This window comes from Pelophylax lessonae, assembly GCF_965119305.1.
Source record: "Pelophylax lessonae genome assembly, chromosome: 5".
NCBI classification, from domain to species: Eukaryota; Metazoa; Chordata; class Amphibia; order Anura; family Ranidae; genus Pelophylax; species Pelophylax lessonae.
Window position 1 is genome coordinate 545,392,341 of NC_138772.1, and position 25,816 is coordinate 545,418,156.

Here is a 25,816-nt window from a genome sequence, read left to right on the forward strand (position 1 = left end):
CTGATCAACGGATCTACATAGTAGATCCGTGTGATCAGTGTCTTTACACCGAGGAGAATGACAGGTGGCTTGTTTACACAAGCTACCTGACATTCTCCCTCTCCCCCGCCGATCGCCGAGTGACCGGCGGACATCGGGTCCGCTGGTCACACGCGCGGGGGGGTCCGTGACTGCGCGGGAGCGCGCCTCCGTGGGCGCGCGCTCGCTCCCCAGACCCTCCCAGGCTAGTGACGTTAATTAACGTCACTCTGCCTGGCAGGGGCTGACCACCGCAGTAAATCTACTTGCGGCGGTCGGCAAGCGGTTAAAGTGTTACTAAACCCAGGAGCCTGCATTCACTATATCTGGTCCACCACGGTACATAGAACATGGAAATGCAATTATTTTAGTGAATGTTAACTGCTAAATACCTTTTCCTATTAGCAGTATATAGCAGCTTTCATTCTACTCTGACTGTCCTGTTAGGGTTCAGGACCCCTGACCCTCTGTCTGGACAGTGCTGATTGGCCCTGTGCTGATCACATTCACCCTCCGAAGAAAAGAAAAAAAATCTCCAGCAATACACATCAAACTAAGCATGTGCAGAGTGCCTCTAAAGGCTGGCTTATCAGGAGATGAATTGGGGGCAATGGAAAAAGGGGAGGATCAGAGAAGACAGGATCAGACAGCCTTTTTACACATTGCAGAGGATTAACCCCTTAGGTTCCACAGTGAGTATAACCAGCATGCTTTACTGCGTATACAGACTGATTGTGGGTTTAGTAACACTTTAAGCTAGTTATAAATTATAGATGACCTGTTTAACCACTTTACCACCGGAGGATTTTCCTGCTAAAAGACCAGGGGTTATTTTGCGATTTTTTACTGCGTGACTTTAACGGACAATCGCGCGGTCGTGCGACGCTGTACCTAAACGAATTTCACGTCCTTTTTTTCCCACAAACAGAGCTTTCTTTTGGTGGTATTTGATCACCTGTGCGATTTTTTGATCACGCGCTATAAACAAAAAAAGAGCGTAATTTTTGCAAAAACAACAATATTTTTCACTTTTTTTTATATGAAATTCCCCCCAAAAAAAATGTAAAAATCAAAATTTTTTAAAATTTTCGGCCAATTTGTTTTACGCTACCTATGTTTGGTAAAAAAAATCGCAAAAAGCGTATTTTGATTGGTTTGCGCAAAAGTTATTGCGTTTACTAACAAAGGGAAAGATTTTTGTCATTTTTGGTGTTTTTTTTTTTAACGAGTAATGGCGGCGATCTGCAATTTTTTTTGCGGTACTGCGACATTGCGGCGGACAGATCGGACCCTTGACTGAAATTTTTGACACTTTTGGGGGTACCAGTGACATTACTGCAGTAATCAGTGCTAAATATATGCACTGTTACTGCAGAAATGACACTGGCAGGGAAGGGGTTAACAGTATTGGACAGGGAGGGGTTAAGTGTGTCCTAGGGGCGTGATTCTAACTGTGTAGGGACAGGTCTACTAGTGTAAAAACAAAGATCAACAGTTCTACATAGTAGAACTGTTTGATCTTCACTTTTACACAGGGAGAACTGACAGGCGGCTTGTTTACACAAGCCGCTCTGTCTTTCTCCCGCTGTACCGGCGATCGTAGTGTGACCGGCGGACATCGGGTCCGCCAGTCACACTCCCGCACTCCTCCGTGAACGAGCCGAGGCGGGCGCGCGCCTCAGCGGGCGCGCGCCCGCCCGCTATTGGCTCTGGAAGGAGTGACAGGCGAGCGACGTAGACCTACGTCACTCTGCCTGGCCGGGGCCGACTGCCGCAGTAAATATACTGTGCGCAGTCGGCAAGCGGTTAAAAAAAAAAAATAGGAAGTTGCACAGTTAAAGGATAAGTTCACTTTTGGAAACATGTTACATGTGTCACCTGATTTTAGAGTGGGACATGCATGTAACATGTTCCCAGTGCTGCAGCCCCTGTGCCAGCAGTATGGGGAGAAGTTCCCCCGTACTAGCTGCCACTATTTGAAAACGGTGCATCTGTGCGGGGCTCCTTTTGTCTGAATGAACCCTTAGCGGCTGTCGGCTTTAAGTTCTCAATGAACTACCACGCTGCTGTGGAGCACTGTGCTAGTTCATCCTGTCGGGGGTGGGGGGGATGTATGATCACACAGATACACTGACAGTCTTCAAGAGACCTTCATGGCATCAGCAATCTACTGATCACAAGTGCATCGCTTTACAGGCTCCTGCAACAGAAAATAATAAATGGACATTTCTGTTACCTGCAAACAAATGTGCATTTATTTATTTCTAAAATTGATGCTTTAACCCCTTATTGCTGCCTCCAGGCGGCCCTTTAAATGGGTTTCAATACCCAGGCGGTGGCGTGGTTGCTATATCATTTGACTGCGTTGATTGGCCATGTGATCAGGAGCCTATCCCACTGGATGTCAATCATAAGCCATGACAGTATATTGTAGCCATAGGGTCATTGACAGCTCTGCCAGTGTGCTGTGAGCGCACTCCACTCGCACAACGTCCTGCTGCTGTGAATGCAAATGTGCATTGGCTGGGTGTTAAAATTCCACCTTTCTCACCACCACATTCACAAATCACCAAAAGTATTGGGACACCAATGAACTTTAATGGTATCCCAGTCTTAGTCCGTAGGGTTCAATATTGAGTTGGCCCACCCTTTGCAGCTATAACAGCTTCAACTCTTCTGGGAAGGCTGTCCACAAGGTTTAGGAGTGTGTCTATGGGAATGTTTCACCATTCTTCCAGAAGTGCATTTGTGAGGTCAGGCACTGATGTTGGAGAAGAAGACCTGGCTCAGTCTGCACTCTAATTCATCCCAAAGGTGTTCTATCAGGTTGAAGTCAAGACTCTGTGCAGGCCAGTCAAGTTCTTCCACCCCAAACTCGCTCCTCCATGTCTTTATGGACCTTGCTTTGTGCACTGGTGTGCAGTCATGTTGGAACAGGAAGGAGCCATCCCCAAACTCCTCCCACAAAGTTGGGAGCATGAAATTGTCCAAAATGTCCTGGTATGCTGAGACCTTAAAGCGGAGTTCCACTCAAAAGTTGAACTTCTGTTTTAAGTGCTCTTGACCCCCTGACATGCCACATTTGGCATGGCATGTCATTTTTGGGGGGGGGCGGTTTACCTAGATTTGACAGGTACCCGCTTCAAACTTTTAGGCGGCTCCAGTGGAAGTTCTCCCCTTCCCTCCCTGCAATCTTCTGGGAGACGTCACATTCTGTGTACTGTGGGAGAGCAGATATAGCGACTGCAGGCTCCTGGATTTATGTAACACTTTTTGAGGAATACGTTGTTTTATTATGTTGAGGACTTTTCAAGATGTTTCCTCTGAGCTGGGGAGGATTGTTTGATGTCTAAAAGAGCAGAAACCCATAGTGGCCGATCTCTGGCTGCATATTGCAGAGTTCAGAAACCTTCATTTGTATAAATCTGCAAATGGTGAGTGCTGGTTGGTGCATAGTAAGGTTTTGTTTGGCTCTGTGAGTCTCAACCAAGAGCAAGATTTGTAGATTAGGTGTGTCTAATAGGTAAATCTTTATTGTGTTGTCATTCAGAGTTTTAGCAGAACCTTAACGGCTCCCCGACCGCCCACCGCAGTTATACTGCGGCAGGGCGGCCCTCCTGCGTGAACCCTAGCTGCGTAGCTGCAGCTAGGGGGCGAGCGCGCACCGCCAGCAGAGCACTCCCGGCCCCACTTGTCAGCGGGGACTCCAATACACGGGGCAGGCGGCTCCGATTGCTGCCTGACACCCGCGCTCACTCCCCACTGAGAGAGAACAACGGTCAGCTGTTGTAAACACAGCCGACCGTTCTTCTCTCTTGAATGATCACAGAGCTCCAGGTGTCTGTGATCATTTCACAAGCCCCGTCCCATACAGTTAGAAACACGCCCCTAGGTACACATTTAACCCCTTGATCACTTACTGTGTTAACCCCTTCCCTGCCAGTGTCATTTTTACAGTAACAGTGCATATTTTTAGCACTGATTACTGTAGTAATGTCACTGGTCCCCCCAAAAGTTTCAAAAATATCAGTCAGGGATCCGATCTGTCCGCCGCAATGTCGCAGTCCCGCTAAAAATCACAGATCGCCGCCATTACTAGTAAAAAAAACAATAAATGACAAATCTTTCCCTTAGTAGATGTGATATATTTTGCGCAAATCAATCAACAAACGCTTATTGCGATATTTTTGGTAAAAAAAAAATTGTAGCAGAAAACAAAATTGGCCTAAAATGTTACATTTAGATTTTTACTTTTTTTTTTTTTCTGTGGGAATGTTATATAGCAGAATGTAAAAAAATTGTTGTTTTTTTTTTTTTTTTTTTTTATAGCGCAAAAAATAAAAATCGCACAGGTGATCAAATAACAAAAGAAAGCTTTATTTGTGGGAAAAAAAGGACATCAATTGTATTTAGGGACAGCGTCACATGACTGCGCAATTGTCCGTTAAAGTAACGCGGTGCAGAATCGCGAAATATGGCCTGGTCATTAAGGGGGGAAAATCCTTTGGGTCCTGAAGTGGTTAAGGACCCATTCACACTTGTGCAACTTGTGATGCGACTTTTGAACCCCAAAGTCGCATTACAAGACAAACCGTATGTTTTTCAAGGAGTACTGTTCCTATCTGTGAGAAGTCGTTCCTGCACTATTTGGGTCCGACTTTCATACAACGTGAGGGCCATAGACTTCAGTGTAAACCCTCAAAAGTCACATGAAAATCGCACCTGAATGACATACATGCAAATTTGTAGAGCGCACATAGTCAAAGCCAAAGTCACAACACAGTCACACTGTAAAGTCGTAATTGGAAATCACACAATTTTGAAGTTTCATAAGTGTAAATGTGACTCTATTAAGTGACTATACTGGGGATTGTGAAACCTACATAAAAATATATAAACACACACACACACACATACACACACACACATACACACATACACACACACACACACATACACACACACACACACACATACACACACACACACACACATACACACACACACATACACACATACACACACACACACACATACACACACACACACACACATACACACACACACACACATACACACACACACACACACACACACTTAAATAGGCCCCTCAGCGTTTCAGATAAGTCATGAGGTCTGAATCCACAGAGTCTTTAGTTTCACTGAATGAAGATTGCTGAGGTTTGCGCCTTTGCTGCAGAACTGCTGCAGGTAACCTGACCTGACCTGGATTTATGCCACTTGTCCTGTGGGGCCAGATTTTTGCAAGTGATGGAATTGGCCCTGCTGTTTGCTTCAGTGTGGGGAGACATTAGAGTGTAAGCTCCTCTGGTACAGAGACTGATGTGACTGGGATAGTGATCTCTGTACAGCACTGCGGTATATGTCAGAGCTATATAAATGTATAATAATAGTGTGTGACTGCGGGGGGGGGGGGGGGGGCATTAGAGTGTAAGCTCCTCTGGTACAGAGACTGATGTGATTGGCTCAGTGATCTCTGTACAGCACTGTGGTATATGTCAGAGCTATATACATGTAGAATAATAGTGTGTGACTGGGGGGGGGGGGCATTAGAGTGTAAGCTCCTCTGGTACAGAGACTGATGTGACTGGCTCAGTGTTCTCTGTACAGCACTGCGGTATATGGCAGCGCTATAGAAATGTATAATAATAGTGTGTGACTGCGGGGGGGGGGGGCATTAGAGTGTAAGCTCCTCTGGTACAGAGAATGATGTGACTGTGGGGGGACATTAGAGTGTAAGCTCCTCTGGTACAGAGAATGATGTGACTGGCTCAGTGATCTCTGTACAGCACTGTGGGATATGTCAGAGCTATATACATGTAGAATAACAGTGTGTGACTGGGGGGGGCATTAGAGTGTAAGCTCCTCTGGTACAGAGACTGATGTGACTGGCTCAGTGATCTCTGTACAGCACTGAAGTATATGTCAGAGCTATATACATGTATAATAATAATAGTGTGTGACTGTGGGGAGGACTTGCAGTGTAAGCTCCTCTGGTACAGAGACTGATAGAAATGACTCCCTTCCTGTCTTGGAATGACAGCGCTCACTCACTGTGTTGTGTGAATGGAAGGTTGTCACGCTTCCATAGGACTATAGACACCCCTCCCCCTCATATGGGGGGGTCTGTAGTTCACATCAGCACAAGCAATCTTTTGTTAACATTGTTTTGATAGTTGTAAGGACATTGAAATTCTGGCAGAATCCATTGGTAATTTCAGGACTGTGGGCAGAGCCATGCAAATTATTCTGTTATGCCCCAAAAGTCCGATGCATGCCCAGAACTGCTGGTGCATGCTGCAAATATATCCTAATATTAGAATCATTTATTTCTAACTACATACAGCTGTTTCATGCTTTTTGGCCATCAGTGCAGTGTATGGAAACCAGGACTTCTATGGAGTAGGGCTTGGGACCCATCGAGGACAATCTAGGAAGTGGGTATAGGCAGTTTGGAATGAATAGCTCTAGATCAGGGATAGAGAACCTTGGCACCACAGATGTTTTGGAACTACATTTTCCATGATGCCCAACTACACTGCAGAGTGCAGGAGCATCATGGGAAATGTAGTTCCAAAACATCTGGGGTGCCAAGGTTCTCTATCCCTGATCTAGAGTATATTTGTACTAATACGCCAGCATTGTTCTGGAAGTTCATTGGTCTTTTTTGGCATAAAAGGTTGATTTGTATGGCCCCACCCACTGTCCTGAAACAAGAAATAATCCTCTTATTTTTGGGATTTTGGAAGGAATGAGACGTGGAAATATCTCCTTATTTTAGGAGGCTTCACTTTGCTGTTCTTGTGTTTATAAATCAACAAACCTCTGTCTTGTTGCTGTTGAGGGGGGACCTCTGCTAGCACAGAACACTGATTATACCAAGAAATTTCATATTTTTGCCAGCACATTCCCAAAATGTGATGGCTTTCAGCTTGTGGTTCGATCCACGGGCTGCTGTTATTGTGGGAGAGTGCTGAGAAACATAACAAGAAGTCTGATAATTGGGACAGCCTGCTTACTTGGAATATACCACCCCCTGCTGGTGTTTCACAGCATGGCCGCTGAGAAGAACACAGGTAGGTTAAAGCGGAGTTCCACCCCATTTTTAATTCGTTGGCTTACATAGATGTATGTAATCTCCTTTAAAACGACTTTTACCAATGGAAACTTTTTTTTTTTTTTGCTAGTAAATACCTTATTTTCTTGTTCCTCCTCTCCTCACTTCCGGGTCCGATCGGCGATGACGTAATTCGGCGATTCGCAGTGTTACCCAGAAATCTCGCAGTATTACCCAGGAGCTGAGCTGTACTGTTGTGTATTCAGGCCGTGACCTGCCCCGCCTCCGCCCCGCCTCCTCTCAGTAAGCGAGGACTGAAAGCATTATATCCTCACTGAGCTCACTGAGAGGAGGCGGGGCAGAGCACGTCCTGAATACAATGCATACAGTACAACTCACTGAGAGGAGGCGGGGCAGGTCACGGCCTGAATACACACAGTACAGCTCAGCTCCTGGGTAATACTGCGAGATCTCTGGCATGGAATACATCCCAGCACACACTGCGAATCGCTGAATGACGTCATCGCCGATCGGACCTAGCAAAAAAAAAAAGTTTCCATTGGTAAAAGTCGTTTTAAAGGGGATTACATACATCTAAAGTTACGAAAATGGGTGGAACTCCACTTTAAGCAGGGCTCTGATACTTGAAGATGCCTTAGGCCTCATTCACACGAATGATCCGATCAGATCCTCCTGTCAGTTTTTTAGGCAGATCTGATATGATACGCCATGCATCCCTATGGGGTAGCGGATGTCAATGGAGACCTCTCCGCTTACACCCACTGCTATCCGATTCTGTCTGTGAAATCCGGATGCATGGAAACCGTATTTTCCGACTGTCCGTTCTCATCCGATTCCCCCCATAGAGGACAGCGGGGATCAGACAGCTCCGTCTCTGCACACAGAGTGGAGAAGGAGCTGTCATCTGCCTGCTCAGTGGGGATCGGCGGATCGATCCCTGCTTAACAGCAGAGAGTCCGCTGGCGGAGACGGACTGTGTGAAAGGAGCTTTAGTTTCCCTGAGCTGGATGGGAGCCGAGCTCCACAGCCTGAACCCGACATTCTGCAGATGCTTGTTTTGGGACAAGTTTGCATGACTGACATACATGTAAAATAACATTGGTCAGTATTAGGAATGCACCGATAGAGTATTTTCACAAGTACATGAATGGGATTCATCTGCATTCATTTTGTATGGGCTTAAATTGCACCCCAAAGGTATCGGTACTCTGTATCGGCGAGTACCTGAGCACAAGTGTTGGTACTCGCTGTAAAGGAAAAAAAAAGGTATCTGCGTAAGCCTAATAAAAATGTTTGCTTTGACCATGCTGCTTTTAAAATGAGCTGGTCTTCATTCCAGATTGCTCCTGGGGAGATGAAGTGTGGCTCATCTCTTGGGCCAGCTCAATAAAAAAAACATATTTAATATTTTTTATTTTTCCTGCCAGCTGCACTGTTTTGATGGTGAAATGAATCTGGAAATGTTATGCTTCTGTTTCTTTCCTCAGGGTGTTGACTCCATCAAGCTAGAAAATGGACAGAGCACTTCGTCCAAGCTGGGTCTCCCCCCTCTCACCCCGGAGCAGCAGGAGGCCTTACAGAAGGTGAGCAATGATGTGACCTAACACTGTGCCATTGTGAGCCTGCCTGGGCACTGCCAGAGGTGCTGTCATTACAGAGCAATGCACACCCATAGTCTCTAATTGCTGTATGCATGGATTAATATAACACCTTATTTTTTGTGAAAATCGGGATGATGATGTTTGAGTTTTTTTAAGAGATCAAGAAGTTCAGCGGTCAATGTAAACCCGTCATAGAGGCAGGTATTGATGATCTGTTTGTAATAATGTTGTTTATGCTGACCCGGTGGATTCAGTACCTTGAGTCACTGACCTGGAACAAGTGTACAAAGCAAAAATCCTGCTCACTGGTTCCAGGTCAGTGACTTAAAGTATTGAACTAAGTGTCATTGTGGCAGCATGCTTTTTTCTAAAGGGCAGATAAGCAATGACATCTTGCATGTTTCTCACATAATAGGCTTATTTTATAGCAGACATTTAGGGAAATAAAGACATTTTCTAGTTATGCATTTTATAAAGGACTTAGTAAATGTGTTTAAAAATGCTCATTTAAATTCCCCAAATCTGTGTTCACTTTCGTTAGTTCCCCTGCACTGCAGAAATCAGATTGGGAATGTTGAAGCACTATGAACAAGCCAGGCATCTCTGCATAGCACAAGCAGTGCTTGTGGCTCTCAGTTATTTTTTAGACACCGTGGGTTGGTGATTGGAAGAAGTTTGGGTACTGCGGGCTGGTGATAGCGGTGAGGAGTGTTTAGGCACTGCGGACTGGTGATGGGGAGGAGTGTTTAGGCACTGCGGGCTGGTGACGGGGAGGAGTGTTTAGGCACTGCGGACTGGTGATGGCGGGGAGGAGTGTTTAGGCACTGCGGACTGGTGATGGGGAGGAGTGTTTAGGCACTGCGGGCTGGTGACGGGGAGGAGTGTTTAGGCACTGCGGGCTGGTGACGGGGAGGAGTGTTTAGGCACTGCGGACTGGTGATGGCGGGGAGGAGTGTTTAGGCACGGCTGGCTGGTGGCGGGGAGGAGTGTTTAGGCACTGTGGGCTGGTGGCGGGGAGGAGTGTTTAGGCACCGCGGGCTGGTGGCGGGGAGGAGTGTTTAGGCACTGTGGGCTAGTGGCGGGGAGGAGTGTTTAGGCACTGCGGGCTGGTGGCGGGGAGGAGTGTTTAGGCACTGCGGGCTGGTGGCGGGGAGGAGTGTTTAGGCACTGCGGGCTGGTGGCGGGGAGGAGTGTTTAGGCACGGCGGGCTGGTGGCGGGGAGGAGTTTTTAGGCACTGCGGGCTGGTGGCGGGGAGGAGTGTTTAGGCACTGCGGGATGGTGGCGGGGAGGAGTGTTTAGGCACGGCGGGCTGGTGGCGGGGAGGAGTTTTTAGGCACTACGGGCTGGTGGCGGGGAGGAGTGTTTAGGCACTGCGGGATGGTGGCGGGGAGGAGTGTTTAGGCACGGCGGGCTGGTGGTGGGGGTGGAGAAAGCTTAAGGCGGCCATGGATGTTTAAATCCCTGCTGAACCGGCTGAGATTCGAACCATCTATGGGCAGCCTGATTTACCCAAGTCTATCCATCTATCAACTTTTGTACAACCAGTATGATGGATTTTTACATGTAATTATGACCAGTGGCAATAGCCGCTGGCTATAATCACTGTTCTCCTGGCAGGAACGGCTTCCTATGCCCACCCCCTGCCAAGAGATTCCCCCATCGACACTGATTGTGTTGATGGGGGGAAACCCATGGTTGAAGGAAACAAAATCGAATCATCTATGACCTGCCTTAGGCACACGGGGATTCGGGGGGGGGGGGGGGGGGTTCTTGCCAATGTGATAGTTTTATTTATCATTCACTAGGGCAGGCCATAGAATATGCAATTTTCTTTCCTTCCACCACGGAAATTGTTGATAGGGGAATCTAGCAAAGTCAGTGTTGATGGGGTAATCCCTCCCTCCCACAGTGCTATTGAACCCGATTAGTGTTGCTGGCTATAGTCTACCGCATTAATCGTTAGGGGAAAAACAGGCTGGTTGTACACAAATCCAGGGTGAATTGACTTGTGTACAACATGGTTCGAAATTCGGCCTGTCCCTTCTTACCCGGACAAATTTCGATCCAAGAATGGCCGGCTTTGGTAGGCAGCAGGGAGGGATAGGTGTCAGACATAAAAGGGAAGAGAATTGGTTAAGTGTATCTGCAGGCACCTAGCTACCTTCAGCAGCGTGCGATCCCTCCAAAAGTTTACTTTGAAGATCAAAAGGTCCTGAGATTTGGGTGTAGCAGTGGGGGAGGGGCTTCCATCCTGCTGAAGGTATGTGCATGCACCTCTTGGTGATTGCACTTAATATTTGTTAACAGTTTAGGTGTTTGCTTTTTTTTTTACAGAGTCACTTTAAATATTGGTGGCACCCCCCAAGCTATATACAGTGTGGCAGGTTTGTTGGTTGGTTGAACACAATTGCAAAAATATATATGCATTTCAACGTTGTAACTGTTTAGCTGGAGCTTTTCTTCTTTAATTCAGCTGACCATGGTGGTAGTCTAGACATATTTTTATTTTCCAAACCATGGCTTGCTGGGAATAACACCACACACCAGACAGCTATATGCACTGAGGCTTCATTTTCACATTGGTGCTGTGAGAATTTATACAGTGATGGGTACGGATTAGCTATAGGGATTAAGGGATCACTCCACCAAGTGGTGGGTGGGAGTCTGGTGGACTGAGCCACATCTTCCCTCTTTATCTCCTGGGCACTTCACTTGTGAGAATTTCCCACTATAGTTCTTGGCTCTTTATCCGCACACATTGGACAGTTGTTAGTATGTATAACTGGTGTATATATTGTGCGTGTGTGTGTGTTTATATTGCATTGTTCTCCCCAGAGCCTTTTAGCTGGGCAGGTGCAGCGGAAGGAAAGGCTCCTGCCTTGGGCACTGTGGCCTGCGTAGGAGGGGTTCAGCTGGGATGTGAGCCTCTCCTTTTGACAGTGTCTGATATCTAGAACAGGACTGGCTGTGTAACAGTCGGCAAAGTCCTGTGGATTACAATAGGAGATCCTCTCCCTGTGCAGTCTGCAAGGCTTGGCTGTCAGTATGACAGACGGGTCCAGCTCTGTGTTTCCATAACTCTTCTTCAAGTTTTACTAAACCCAGGAGCCTCCAGTCACTTTATCTGGGCTCCCACAGTACACAGAACATGGAAATGCAATTATTTCAGTAAATATAAACTGCTAAATACCTTTTCCCATCAGCAGTATATAGCAGTCCTGTGACTTTAAAGCCGGGTTTGACCCATTTTATATAGTTGCTATGTACGTTTATCCCCTTTAAAAATGCTTTTACCAATGTAAGGAAATACCTTTTTTTCTTCTCATTTCAGCCACGCTTCCAGCTGTGTCCGGCTAGGCGATTACGCCAGTGGGCGATTCACAAGGGCTCCTGGGATAGTGGAGTCATGAATCCCAGCAGCCCTTGCGAATCGCCTAGTGACAAAATCTTGCGTTGTTTCCAGGCCAGAAATTATGCGCGAATGGGGGGACCGGGATGTCCTGATTGACAGGTTGCCATAGAAATGGGGCGGGAACTTCCACCCACGCCGCCATTGCTATGGCAACCTGTCAGGAAGAGGAAGAGCCGCTCAGTAGCATTAATGTGCAGGCGCGAGATCAGGTGGTGCATGCTGGGTAGCCAGCTGCACCTTATCCCGGGAAAACACGAGCGGGATTCAGATGCCCACATCCTCGATGGCCCCTGCCTTATTCTTAAATCTGTAATAACTTACATGATCTCAGAAGAGCAAGCATTAAGGCAATTAGGACAGTATCCAAATAATAATGTACTAGTACTAACAACCATTGATTATAATAGACTGGAGCTCCGCTTTAAAGCTTTTAGTTTTCATTCTACCCTGATTGTGCTATGAGGCTGCATGACCCCTGACTCTCTGTCTGGACAGTGCTGATTAGCCCTGTGCTGATCACATACACCCTCCCAAGAAAAATAAACTCTAGCAGCACAAACTGAGCAAGGGCCCCAAGGCTCTGTTTTATCAGGAGATGGTTTGGGGACTGTGGAAGAAGGGGGACGATCGGGGAAGAAGAAATCAAGCAGCCCTTTTACGCAATGCAGAGGATTTACCCCTTAGGTTCCACAGTGAGTATAACAAGCATGCTTCACTGCGTATAGAGATTGATTTTACACTTGGACAGCTGTTCCTATATGAATGAAGCTTGCAAACAGCTTGCAGTCTTCATTCATAAATTAAAGCAATTGTAACATCGTAAATAAAAAAAATACTTTTCCTCTGGCATTTAATGTCATAATGTGTAGGGTACATCGCATAAGAACACCTTAAAAAAACGTATCTTCAAACAAAGCCTTCCATCGGCGAGCTGCCCCGCTACAACCGCTGCCAGGGCTTCCATCTTCACCCAGTATTCCTTTTGGGTTTACAGGCTCTGGAGTTTTGAAAAGCTGAGCTGCGATGACGTCACTCCCATGCAGGTGTGTGGGCGCCACAATCGCAGCACGGCACTCTGAATGGACGACATCAGCCCATTCAGATTGCAGTGCACAGCGGCTGGTGATGTCACCGGCTGCTACAAATGGGAATATCTCCTAAAAAAATGCACATTTTAGAAGACCTATTCATTGTACCTACAGGTAAACTTTATTATAAGCAATCAAGCGATGTTTATTACTGCTTTAATACTTGTGTGCACTGTGCAGGTATTCTGGTCACTGTACATGCAGGCCGGCAAGCACGATCTATCGCAGCTTTGAAGGAGGTTGTCCTCCTTCGTATCTTTATCTTCATCAGGGCACCTTGTCCTCCTGGTATTGGAATCTTGAACTCGCAGCCATTGTGTGAGAACCTGTTTTGTTATTGGGCATTGGCTTTGAGGTCTTCATAAATGCAGAGCCTGCATCCACATGCTGTTGGAGGCTTGTTCTAAGGTAGGGGACCGGTGCTGCAGTGGAAATGTCAGGGCAATCCGGTCACTGACAGCTACCCGCTTAGGCCTCACTTACATTTGAATTGGGGGGGGGGGGGGGGGCAGGACATGTTCTTTTTGCCCCCCTCCCCAACCAATCCACTTTAGGCTGCAAAGGTAGCTGAATGGGGGTGCACATGTTCCATGGCAAAAATTACCCTTCTCGTTGCACTCAGCTGGCATTACTGCCCTCTGAACTCCAACCCATTCACCTATGGCACGGTGGTGTGGGTTTTTAGGAGTTAGAACGCCTCCTCACTGCCTTTAAAATGCTTTCTGCAGAGCAATCCACCAAGGATCACTCTTCAGAGGGCACCTCAAGTGTAAAGTGAGCACAATAAACATTTACTGGTTTCTACAGCTATATGACACTTTGCTGATTGCAAACGCACGTTGTTGCTTCCTAACAGGAGAGTAAAGCCTCGTACACACGCACTGATTGTTGGCCGACCGATCGGCCGTCTTTTGTCCAGTGGTGTTGGTTGAAATGTGCTCTAGACTGCACACAAATTTTCTCAGCCAACAAAAACCAACTTCAGAAGTGATGTCATGTGCTGTTTTACTTTCCGTGTGTTTTTTCTTCTCTGAGCATGCCCAGTCTTGCTCATCACATTTTTGTCTGCCGAAATCTGTACTGACTGAGGAACAATCGGCCGTTCTGGTGACGGCCAACAAAAATTTTATAGCATGCACACCAGATTTTTTTCGGCCGAAAAGTCGCAGTCGGTTGTCGGAAGCATCATACTAACAAGCCAACAATCGGTGCGTGTGTACGAGGCTTAAGATTCTGTAAGGTTGCACCTAACAAACGTCCTAGGAGTACTTGAGCGCTTTCCATAGCGACGAGAAAGCTGTAATGATTATTGCAAGGTTCAACTTTTTCTCCCCCCCCCTTTTCCCTTTTTTTTTTTTTATCATTTCATATTGGCTGCTCAGCTACCTTCATCCCACCCAGCTGAAAATAAATTCTGGGGAGAACAATGTGTGTATGTAAGGTATGTATGTGTAATCTCTTCCATGATTTATTTGCCAAAAAATAAACTAAATCTAGCCTTTTCTCATCATGGGTAGGCATATGTATACTATAGATGGAGTTCATTATTTTTTTCCCTTTAGGTTGATGCTGCTGTGTGTTTGGCACACTTGTGATGCTGTGTGTGGAGGGGTGTGCTGTGCATGGTGTGCTGTGTATGGCTCTGGTTTGTGTTTTTCCTGTGATAGCTAGGTATATATTCTCACCTGTTTTAGACATCCATATAAGAAGCTGGTCAGTTCTTTGTCACTGAAGCTGCTACACAAGCAGACCCTCCTGGGCTTCTCCCGCTTCTATTTTATAGGGGTCCCCCAATGCTGGATGAACACCGTGGGTGAGAAAGGTAACCAGGCTTTGGAGGTGGCTGCTCCTCCTGGCCCAAGTCATAGCGAGGTAAGGTAGGGGCCCTGTAGAGCTGAGGGTCCCTTCAGAGTGCCAACCTAGGCCGAAGTATATGCTGTGTGATGTGGAAAATAGATGGGCTGGCGGAGGCCCTTTATCTGTCTTCTGCAAGTTTTTTTTTATTTTTTTTATTTTGTTTTTTTTTTTTTTTAAAGACGGTGAGGAAACTGTTGCTTGTGGTAGGATCGTCTTCCCTTTCTGATATCATGTCACTGCTTTGTTATAGGCCAAGAAATATGCAATGGAACAGAGCATCAAGAGTGTCCTAGTGAAACAAACAATTGCTCACCAGCACCAGCAGCTCACCAACCTCCAGGTATGTATTCTGCCGCATGACTAGCCAGGATCTTGTGTTCAGTATGACTTTGATCGGGGAAAGTTTTTAAACTTGTCATTTTTTTTTCCCTTCTTTCCTTCTTTTGTATATTTTAATGTTGTGATGTGAATTATTTCTGTTTATTGGAAGTTTCCACCATTTTAGAAGTCATTGGTTTTTTTAGACTTATGATTCCCCGCCCTCAGAAATATCCTGTAAGGTCCCCCCTTTTCCCAGTCACCGTCAGCTATGGGGTGTCTGCCTCCTTTTCATCGCAATTCCCTGTAAATCTAGTGTTTTCCCTTCCCATGGACCCCCATGAACTGTGGTTATGAAGAGCTGTCTCTGAGGTCAGCCAGCTGATAATGGAGCAGAACGGCCCTACGTCTTGGCTTTACATCGGTGAACCATTATGGAGCAGAAAGATGCGTTTGAGGTTGATTTACTAAAACTGGAGAGTGCAAAATCTGGTGGATCTGTGCATGGTAGCCAATCGGCTTCTAAATTCAGTTTGTTCAATTAAACTTTGACACAAAAAAAAAAAACTAGAAGCTGATTGGTTTCTATGCAGAGCTGCACCAGATTTTTCACTCTCCAGTTTTAGTAAATCAACCCCTTTATGTCAAAGTCTCCCGCTTGTGTATTTTGGATCCCTCTGGCTCTTAGTAATATCCGATTTACTAATGAACACATTTAGGATGCAGTTTACAGAAACCTGGGTGAATTTAGATCTGTCTATGGGCAGGCTGGTTGTACTGAAGTTGATCCATTGATTGACTTGAGTACAACCAGCTTATTATTTTTTTAAATTTTATTTTTGTACGCCCAGTCAGTGGGGAAGGCTCCCCGTTGGCAGAACACAGTACAGTATCCCTGTGGGAGGGAGTTAGTGTTGATGGGGGAATCAAGCAATTTTCTTACCTTCACCGCATAGTTGAAGGGAAAAATTGCTTAATGTATGGGCTACCTAAAAGGGAATTTCCTTTGCTTTTATTTTTACTGTGGGGGGAGGGCAATCTTCTTATGATGAGTGGTTTCGATTAGGGATTGACCAATTATCGGCAGCACCGATATATCGGGGGCCGATATGCACTTTCCCCGATATATCGGAATCAGCCCCTGAGGTTACTGATATTGCCAATATTTTGGCAAAGTGCTGTACCGGAGTGATGCCTGCAGCTAAGAGGCATCACCCCGGTACCGGCGTCCATAGCCAAAGGTTGCCTATCTTGTAATGACCGATGCGGCTGAGAAGCCGCTTGGCTGTCATTACAAGGAGCGGGAGGGGACATCCCACTGGGAGACAGACCCGTGCATCCTACATGCACGGCTGCCGAAGAAAAGACCCGATCAAAGCCGCATTCGGCTCTGATTGGGTCTCCATGTAAAAAACCCGGAAGTGATGTCATGACATCATTTCTGGGTGCTCGGCGCAAAATTCAAAAAAATTACAGCATTCAAAACAGTCAAACTTGGCGTTTTGAATGCTTTTAAGTGCAGAGGAGGAGTTTGGGGTCTTTTAGATCCCTCCACAAGAGTACCTGTGGAAAAAAAAATTATATTTTTTTACATGTCCCAAAATAGCGGTATTGGCATTAAAAAAACGATATCGGTAGATCCCAAGTTTAGATACATAGACAACGATCTCCACATGGGAGAGGAAGCATTTCTGGTTCTGGAATATTGCAGGACAATTAAAAGAAAAGGGAACCGATCAATACAACTAGCCAGGTGAAGTATCTGAATTCAAAACTAATGGTCAGTAGTGACAGAGAATGATGGTAGCCTGTAAAAGTATTTGAGGAAACAATGAGGATACTCCCAGCAGGGTAAACCGGGGGTAAGACGAGTGGGCAAAGTAGAGGGTATGTAGGGGTAGTGAGGTCCCCGTGAATGCAGTATTGAGCTGTGTTGTCCAGCAGGGTGTCTGTACATACCTGCAGCAGTCTACAAAACATAGCTTTTATGGCCAAATGCCTGTCGCACTGATGCAAGATCTTTCTGCTACCTAATGTCCATCACTACGATATTCAGCCTCACTAGCCAAATAGGAGGTCACAGGAGGGGCTGCAGGATTCAGCAGGAAGTGAGTGTTTTATACCCAGAGCATTTATTTTTTTCTTTAAAAAGACCTTGTCAATTTGCCACTTTGGGCAAAGTGACATTGGGTTGATTTATTAAAACTAGAGTGCAAAATCTGGTGCAGCTCTGCATAGAAACCAATACACTTTTTAAATGTTATTGTCAAAGCTCAGTTGAGCAAGCTGAAGTTAGAAGCCGATTGTCTACCGTGCACAGCTACACTAGATTTTGCACTCTCCAGTTTTAGTAAATCAACCCCAATGTAGATCTGTCATGGATTGTAAGATGAGAAATAATATGAGTGTCTAACTTATTTTGTAACCATACTCATTTGTTTAGGTGCAGAATTTGGGGTATTTAAAAGGTTAAATCTGCGATACCACACTTAAGATCCAGAAATATTTAAAATATGCAAGCGGGAGATTTTTTGCTGTTTTAATGTATCGTTCAAGTCTGCTAAATCTGCCTTGATAGTAATCCAAGATGTGGGGCTGTCCTTTGATCATCCCTTTTTTTAGTATCTGTGGAAAAGCATTAGATGGTGCACCACCACAGGGGTGATTGTAGTGCTAGTTGGGGGGGTTGAGTGGTCCTATAGCTGATAAAGCCCCTAGCTAAGTGAGCCCTACCCCTATATATAGGCAGGTTCTCTGTTGCTTGTGTCTATTTGAATCTAGAGCAGAGAACGTATTACACAGAAGGCGGCAGCAGACTGAACTCTGTCTTTACTGTCTTTCAGATGGCAGCAGTGACAATGAGCTTTGGAGATCCTCTCTCACCTTTACAATCGGTCAATAGAAATATTCACTTCTTCTGGGGCACGTCATTCCTCTGTGGGTGGAGGGGGGATGTTTATCTCTTAATGTTCTTTTTTTTCCAGGGTCTGCGGAGGGAGGGGGGAGAAATACCATACCTGTCCACCATCACATTACCTATTGCAATGCCCGTTCTCAGAGAGAAGTGCATAAACACAGAGCGGGCATAGAAGATGGAACCTTGTTTATATGGTCACCTCTTGGCATGTAACGTGTATTTTTCCATGGCAATCAAATCCATTACATGTGTTTTTGTCAGTACGCAGATCTTCCCATGAGGACTGCACCATTAATGCCCCCTGTTATAATTTAGTTGTTCAGTGTCTGGTGTAATACAGTGGACCAAATAGGTAAGGAGGGGTCTTCTTGCTGCATGGAGGTGATGGGATGTAATAACGTATCATCTGTTCTCCTCCCATGTCAGTAATTTGGGGACACGTTGTTTTTTTTTAGTCTTTTGGAGGTGTCCTGTATAACAAGGAGCTGCAGGATGTGTGGCCTAAAAGCAAGCACTATGCTGCTCCAGGTCGGTCCTCCTCAGACACTAGCCCCTTATTGTCTCTCATCAGAAGGTGCAAGTCCAATTCTCTACCATAAAGACTTGCAAAGGAGAAAGTGGATGACTGCACACTGCTGAATCGGAGTTTCCAAAACTTCAGTCCAAAATTTGAAACCTCACAGCCAATTTTTGGATCTCTGATTCTGCAGTGTGCAGTCATCCACTTTCTCCTTTGCAAGGATGTGAGGGCTAGTTTCCCGCTGTCCTTTATTTTGCATTGGTAAGTGTTCCCTTTCCCAAGCCTGAAATGTTGCTGCACCTAGATAACTGCTCAGTGTTTTCCAACATGTGGTCATTTTGGTTGTCCCCTCGCATCCTTTTGCAGTATCCACACGCCACCTTTGCTTTAAAGCAACTCTGTTACTAGAATAAGAAAGGAAAAATGAAGTTCCCCCTGCAGAAAGAAAAGGTCATACTTGCCTCTCCTGCTGCCTGCGCCAACACTTAAGGAATGCTTATATACAGTGGGTACGAAAAGTATTCAGACCCCCTTAAATTTTTCACTCTTTGTTATATTGCAGCCATTTGCTAAAATCATTTAAGTTCATTCTTCTTCCTCATGAATGTACACATAGCACCCCATACTGACAGAAAAACACAGAATTGTTGACATTGTTGCAGATTTATTAAAAAAGAAAAACTGAAATATCGCATGGTCCTAAGTATTCAGACCCTTTGCTCAGTATTTAGTAGAAGCCCCCTTTTGATCTAATACAGCCAGGAGTCTTTTTGGGAAAGATGCAACAAGTCTTTCACACCTGGATTTGGGGATCCTCTGCCATCCCTCCTTGCAGATCCTCTCCAGCTCTGTCAGGTTGGATGGTAAACGTTGGTGGACAGCCATTTTTAGGTCTCTCCAGAGATGCTCAATTGGGTTTAAGTCAGGGCTCTGGCTGGGCCATTCAAGAACAGTCACGGAGTTGTTGTGAAGCCACTCCTTCGTTATTTTAGCTGTGTGCTTAGGGTCATTGTCTTGTTGGAAGGTAAACCTTCGGCCCAGTCTGAGGTCCAGAGCACTCTGGAGAAGGTTTTTGTCCAGGATATCCCTGTACTTGGCCGCATTCATCTTTCCCTCGATTGCAACCAGTCGTCCTGTCCCTGCAGCTGAAAAACACCCCCACAGCATGATGCTGCCACCACCATGCTTCACTGTTGGGACTGTATTGGACAGGTGATGAGCAGTGCCTGGTTTTCTCCACACATACCGCTTAGAATTAAGGCCAAAAAGTTCTATTTTGGTCTCATCAGACCAGAGAATCTTATTTCTCACCATCTTGGAGTCCTTCAGGTGTTTTTTAGCAAACTCCATGCGGGCTTTCATGTGTCTTACACTGAGGAGAGGCTTCCGTCGGGCCACTCTGCCATAAAGCCCCGACTGGTGGAGGGCTGCAGTGATGGTTGACTTTCTACAACTTTCTCCCATCTCCTGACTGCATCTCTGGAGCTCAGCCACAGTGATCTTTGGGTTCTTCTTTACCTCTCTCACCAAGGCTCTTCTCCCCTGATAGCTCAGTTTGGTCGGACGGCCAGCTCTAGGAAGGGTTCTGGTCGTCCCAAACGTCTTCCATTTGAGGATTATGGAGGCCACTGTGCTCTTAGGAACCTTAAGCGCAGCAGAAATCTTTTTGTAACCTTGGCCAGATCTGTGCCTTGCCACAATTCTGTCTCTGAGCTCTTCAGGCAGTTCCTTTGACCTCATGATTCTCATTTGCTCTGACATGCATTGTGATCTGGAAGGTCTTATATAGACAGGTGTGTGGCTTTCCTAATCAAGTCCAATCAGTAGAATCAAACACAGCTGGACTCAAATGAAGGTGTAGAACCATCTCAAGGATGATCAGAAGAAATGGAAAGCACCTGAGTTAAATATGAGTGCCACAGCAAAGGGTCTGAATACTTAGGACCATGTGATATTTCAGTTTTACTTTTTTAATAAATCTGCAACAATGTCAATAATTCTGTGTTTTTCTGTCAGTATGGGGTGCTATGTGTACATTAATGAGGAAGAAGAATGAACCTAAATGATTTTAGCAAATGGCTGCAATATAACAAAGAGTGAAAAATTTGAGGGGGTCTGAATACTTTTCGTACCCACTGTATCTGGCTCCTGGTGCACTCATTAGTTCGATCTGGCGGCCCCTACATCACTACAGGACACAGTTGTAACAGAGGTCAACAGACCAAACCACTGAGCACAGCAGGGGACCAGGTGGTGTGCCAGATGCAAATGATAATTCGGGCAACATTATCTCTGCGCTAAGCACTGATTGGCAGAGCTGGCAGCCGGTAAGGTAAGTTTCTAGAATAAAAAATAAAAAAAAATTCACAGCTGACCTTAAGTTAAACTGTTCAGGTAATTCACCAGAAACATTTTCTTTTCCTCTTGCCAAACCCCCCCCCCCCCCCCCCCATCCCAACCGCCAGTACAAAGTGCAAGTAGAAGTTTGTCCTATGCTGGGCTAGCATGGTCAACAGCATGACCCTGCCCTTGTTTTTGCGACTGGACCCTGCTAGATTCTCCCTATGGAAAATTTGGCGACTTGGCTCCCAGTAGCATTTGCTTCTTCTCATTGGTGCAGCAGCAGAGGGCTGACATGAGCTGTGGGCGGATAAGGCCTCCACTGCACCTGGTTTGCGACCCGCTCATAGAAATTGATTGGCAGCTGTGCTGCTCTCTACTCATGTAAAGAAGGAGCAGATCTGAGATCCGCCCATATACACGCCCACCATCCCATGAATCATGGGAAATGTAGTGCTGCGTTCCCCAGTCGAATGTAACATGCACTCTCCCAGGAACGTCAGATTTTTCCCCACAGAGCCAATGATGTCACAGAGAATAAAATAATTTATTCCGAAAGTAAGGTGTTCATTTAAAAAATGTCACTGATTGACACTTTAACTATGGGAGAGCCCTCAAGGAATAAAAAGTGATCTAGGATCCCGTAGTTCAGCTTTAAAACAGATTTTATAATGGTAAAGCCAAATACAACATTGTCCTAAAGCGGAATGTTTTTAAATGAATGGGCCCCCAGGAGATCTATCCCATAATGTTCTAGCATGCACAAATGATGACCTTCAATGCTCCGCTCTCAGAACTCCCGCTGGCAAGGGGGTGCTGCCATTTTCCGTTCTCCATTACAGGTTCCGCCTGTTCGGCCCCTTGAATGACAAGGCCGCAGTGATGTCACTCCCACGTACAATACAGACCAAAAGTTTGGACACACCTTCTCATTCAAAGAGTTTTCTTTATTTTCATGACTATGAAAATTGTAGATTCACACTGAAGGCATCAAAACTATGAATTAACACATGTGGAATTATATACATAACAAAAAAGTGTGCAACAACTGAAAATATGTCATTCTAGGTTCTTCAAAGTAGCCACCTTTTGCTTCGATTACTGCTTTGCACACTCTTGCCATTCTCTTGATGTCACCTGAAATGGTCTTCCAACAGTCTTGAAGGAGTTCCCAGAGATGCTCAGCACTTGTTGGCCCTTTTGCCTTCACTCTGCGGTCCAGCTCACCCCAAACCATCTGGATTGGGTTCAGGTCCGGTGACTGTGGAGGCCAGGTCATCTGGCGCAGCACCCCATCACTCTCCTTCTTGGTTAAATAGCCCTTACACAGCCTGGAGGCGTGTTTGGGGTCATTGTCCTATTTAAAAATAAATGATGGTCCAACCAAACGCAAACCGGATGGAATAGCATGCCGCTGCAAGATGCTGTGGTAGCCATGCTGGTTCAGTATGCCTTCAATTTTGAATAAATCCCCAACAGTGTCACCAGCAAAGCACCCCCACACCATCACACCTCCTCCTCCATGCTTCACGGTTGGAACCAGGCATGTAGAGTCCATCCGTTCACCTTTTCTGCGTTGCACAAAGACACGGTGGTTGGAACCAAAGATCTCAAATTTGGACTCATCAGACCCAAAGCACAGATTTCCACTGGTCTAATGTCCATTCCTTGTGTTCTTTAGCCCAAACAAGTCTCTTCTGCTTGTTGCCTTTCTTTAGCTCTACCTCTTGAAGTGTGACTCTACAATTTTCATAGTCATGAAAAAAAAAAAAACTCTTTGAATGAGAAGGTGTGTCCAAACTTTTGGTCTGTACTGTATATGCACGGGAGTCGCATCACTGCACAGAGCGGTGCCAAAAAGGTACGCTGAGCTGCTCAGGGTACATTACAGCTGACAGACAGAGGGAACCATTTATGACATAAGAGACCAATAGGGTATTTTCTGCCCTAAAAACCCTGCCAGTCAGTTTTTTTTTTTCAAAATTTAAATGGGAGTTTAATTCCGCTTACATACATGTATTGACATATGTCATATATTGTCTAAGATTAACAGATGCAAGCAGCCCTCGAGTTGCATACAATCGACTTGCATACGATTTAGACTTGCAAAGGGATGGAGACAACAGGAAGTGAGAGGAAATCTACCCCTAGGAAGGGAAATTCACTCCTGTAAGAGTTATGGGGAAAAAGGTGTCTCCACTGGTGCTTTTTTTCCAAAGCTCGTTTCCACGACAACCCATATTTTTCAAAATCCAATTGCTAGAGGGACAGAAAATGAGGTGAAATCTTCTGAACAGGGACACAGCAAAGCAAACATTATAGGGGTGTTAACCCTTCCCTATGCTATCCCAAATTTTTGAATGGAGTTACTTAAAAAATGTACCTGTTCCGACTTGCATACAAAGAAGAAACCTACAGAACCTATCTTGTTTGTAACCCGGGGACTGCCTGTATAGAGGTTTTAACGCAACTCAAGAACGGGCAAAAAGAGTTTAATTGCAAACTACTACATATACACATACTACAGGGGAAAAGGTCCCAAAATCACACATAGAAAAATTTGGCCCCTTGACATCCACAATGTGAGTTTGAGAGACACTGGGCTTGATTTACTGAAGGCAAATATTACCTTCACTTTGCAGGGAAATTTTCCCTTTGCTCAGTGAATGAGGTGAAGCTTTGCTGACTTCCATCCTTCAATCAAATATACTATTTATTTCCTTTGCAGGTATTTTTTGCAAAGTTAATTTTTACCACATTGACTAAGCTAATGTAAAATTCCCTTTGTATTTGCTCTTTAGTTCATCAACCCCAGTATCTTATTCAAGAGCACCTGTTACATTTTCTCTTTCGTTCATCGACAGACACAGCACTCCATAAATCATAACTAGTGGGTTTTATTGCCTCCTCCAGGAGTAGGACTAGGCAGAACAAAAAACACCTGGCTACGGCCATGGGCCGTCCTCAGCTGGTATATAACCCCCCTCTCTCTCCTCTAGGTGATCAGTTTTAATCTGTCTAGTCAGGAGTAAGGACTTAGGCTTCCTAGTGGGATCTCTGGTCATAGCAATTTTCTCCTTGCTTACATCTTTTTTGTTTTTTTTTTTTTCTCTCGGAAGATCTACAATCAACCGCCGGGGGGCGACAGGCGGGATAATCTAGATCCAGTGGTCCCTGCAGGCCAGACAGCGAGCACGTGCAGACCGCAGCTACGCGCTAGGTCGGCCGCGACATAGCCTCACGGACAGAGGCTGGCCCGCGAGTTAAACGTCTCGCAGGGTCGCATACCAACAGGCTTGGGTCTGAGTCGCAGCGGTCCCTTGGCCGACAGCTCCCCTACTTCGGTGGCGAGGAGTTCTATCTGGAGCACGGTCCTCCCTCTCCCCTTATGGCGGTTTTCTTTGAGGTGGATGCGGGTATCCTCCGGGAATGGTCGGACGGTCCCTCCTCCCATCCCTAATTCCCTCACTAAGCTAGGCTTCCCACATTCCCATTCCCCCATGTCTGGACCTAGAGTCTGGTGGGGGTCCCCAGGGAGAGAATGCAGCAGACACCCCTGGGGTCTCCCCTGCTATCCCCACTCTGTAAGGGTCCTGGGGTAGTGTTTGTACCACCCTGGTAGTCTGGAGGGGTCCCAGTGTAGGAGACCCCTTAGTGCATGCCCTTCTGTTTGCAGGGGGGTCCCAGTGCAGAGTGCACAGCAGAGTCTCCTAAACCTGTCCTACCTTTAGGGGGAGGGGGGGTCCCCTTGCAGAGGGTGCAGGAAAGATCCATGCTTCAGTGTTTGTAGCTGATGGGGGCTATTTTCCCTTAGTCTAGCTGGTCTGCAGTTGGTGGCCATGTTTGTGTAGCCGGATGATGTCATGGGGGCCATTTTCCCTTAGTCTCGGAGATGCTGGAGACAACTGAAGTCTCGTGGGGATGCCGAAGCTCCTCTTCCTCTTTAGTTTCCTCTTTCTGTGCCCTGGACATATGAACAGGGATAACGTCCATGATGCTGGGTTCAAATTCTCGGTGCTCCTCCAGTCCGTAGGGTGAGTCTTTGGGGGTCCCTGTTATCTCTCTCTCTCTCTCTCTGATAGGTAACCTAAGCCTTGAGAGCATCCTTTATTGGTGCCAAAAGATTGTTTTGGTACTGCAAGGTCTTCTTCTTTTCCTTATGGAGCCTCAGGGTCATATCTCCCCTACTGACCCCCTCATGGAGGTGGCAGGGCCCTCGGAACCTCAGCTTCCCATGGTTGCACTGACTGCGGTCCTGCAGTCCTTCGTGTCCCGGGTGAGAGTGGCGTGTGGGCAAAGGCCCAGGAGGAAGCTTCCCCCGCCTTCCCCTGATCAGTCTCATCTGATTCTGAGCCTGATGCCGCCGTGGACGCCATCCGATAGTGACGATGATTCCTCCATGGTCGCAGCAGCGAATGAAAAAGCGCTGGTAGACACACTTATCACTGCAGTGCATGAGACTTTAAAAATGGAGGATGCGGCTGATGTAGCTACTGACGTGGCTGTTTGTTTGATACACACAAGTCGCATCGTACTCCAAAGGTGTTTCCTTATGTGCCTTATTTTGACAGGTTTTCCTGTAAGGAATGGGAAAAACCAAAATGACCCTTTGTGGTCCCCAAACGTTTTGCTGTACATTACCCTT

General features: G+C 46.1%; 1 protein-coding gene across 4 annotated transcripts in view; it reads left to right on the plus strand.

The window, feature by feature from the left end:
- The window catches only part of PUF60 (poly(U) binding splicing factor 60), an 86,352-nt gene that overhangs the window by 16,464 nt on the left and 44,072 nt on the right, over positions 1–25,816 (plus strand). For 2 of the 4 annotated variants that reach the window (XM_082257587.1, XM_082257588.1), the window contains exons 2-4: positions 8,605–8,700; positions 15,327–15,416; positions 18,238–18,288. In XM_082257587.1, the coding sequence (XP_082113713.1) occupies positions 8,605–8,700; positions 15,327–15,416; positions 18,238–18,288 (237 nt within the window). The remainder of the gene's footprint in view (positions 1–8,604; positions 8,701–15,326; positions 15,417–18,237; positions 18,289–25,816) is intronic. The other 2 variants (XM_082257589.1, XM_082257590.1) reach the window with 1 other exon arrangement.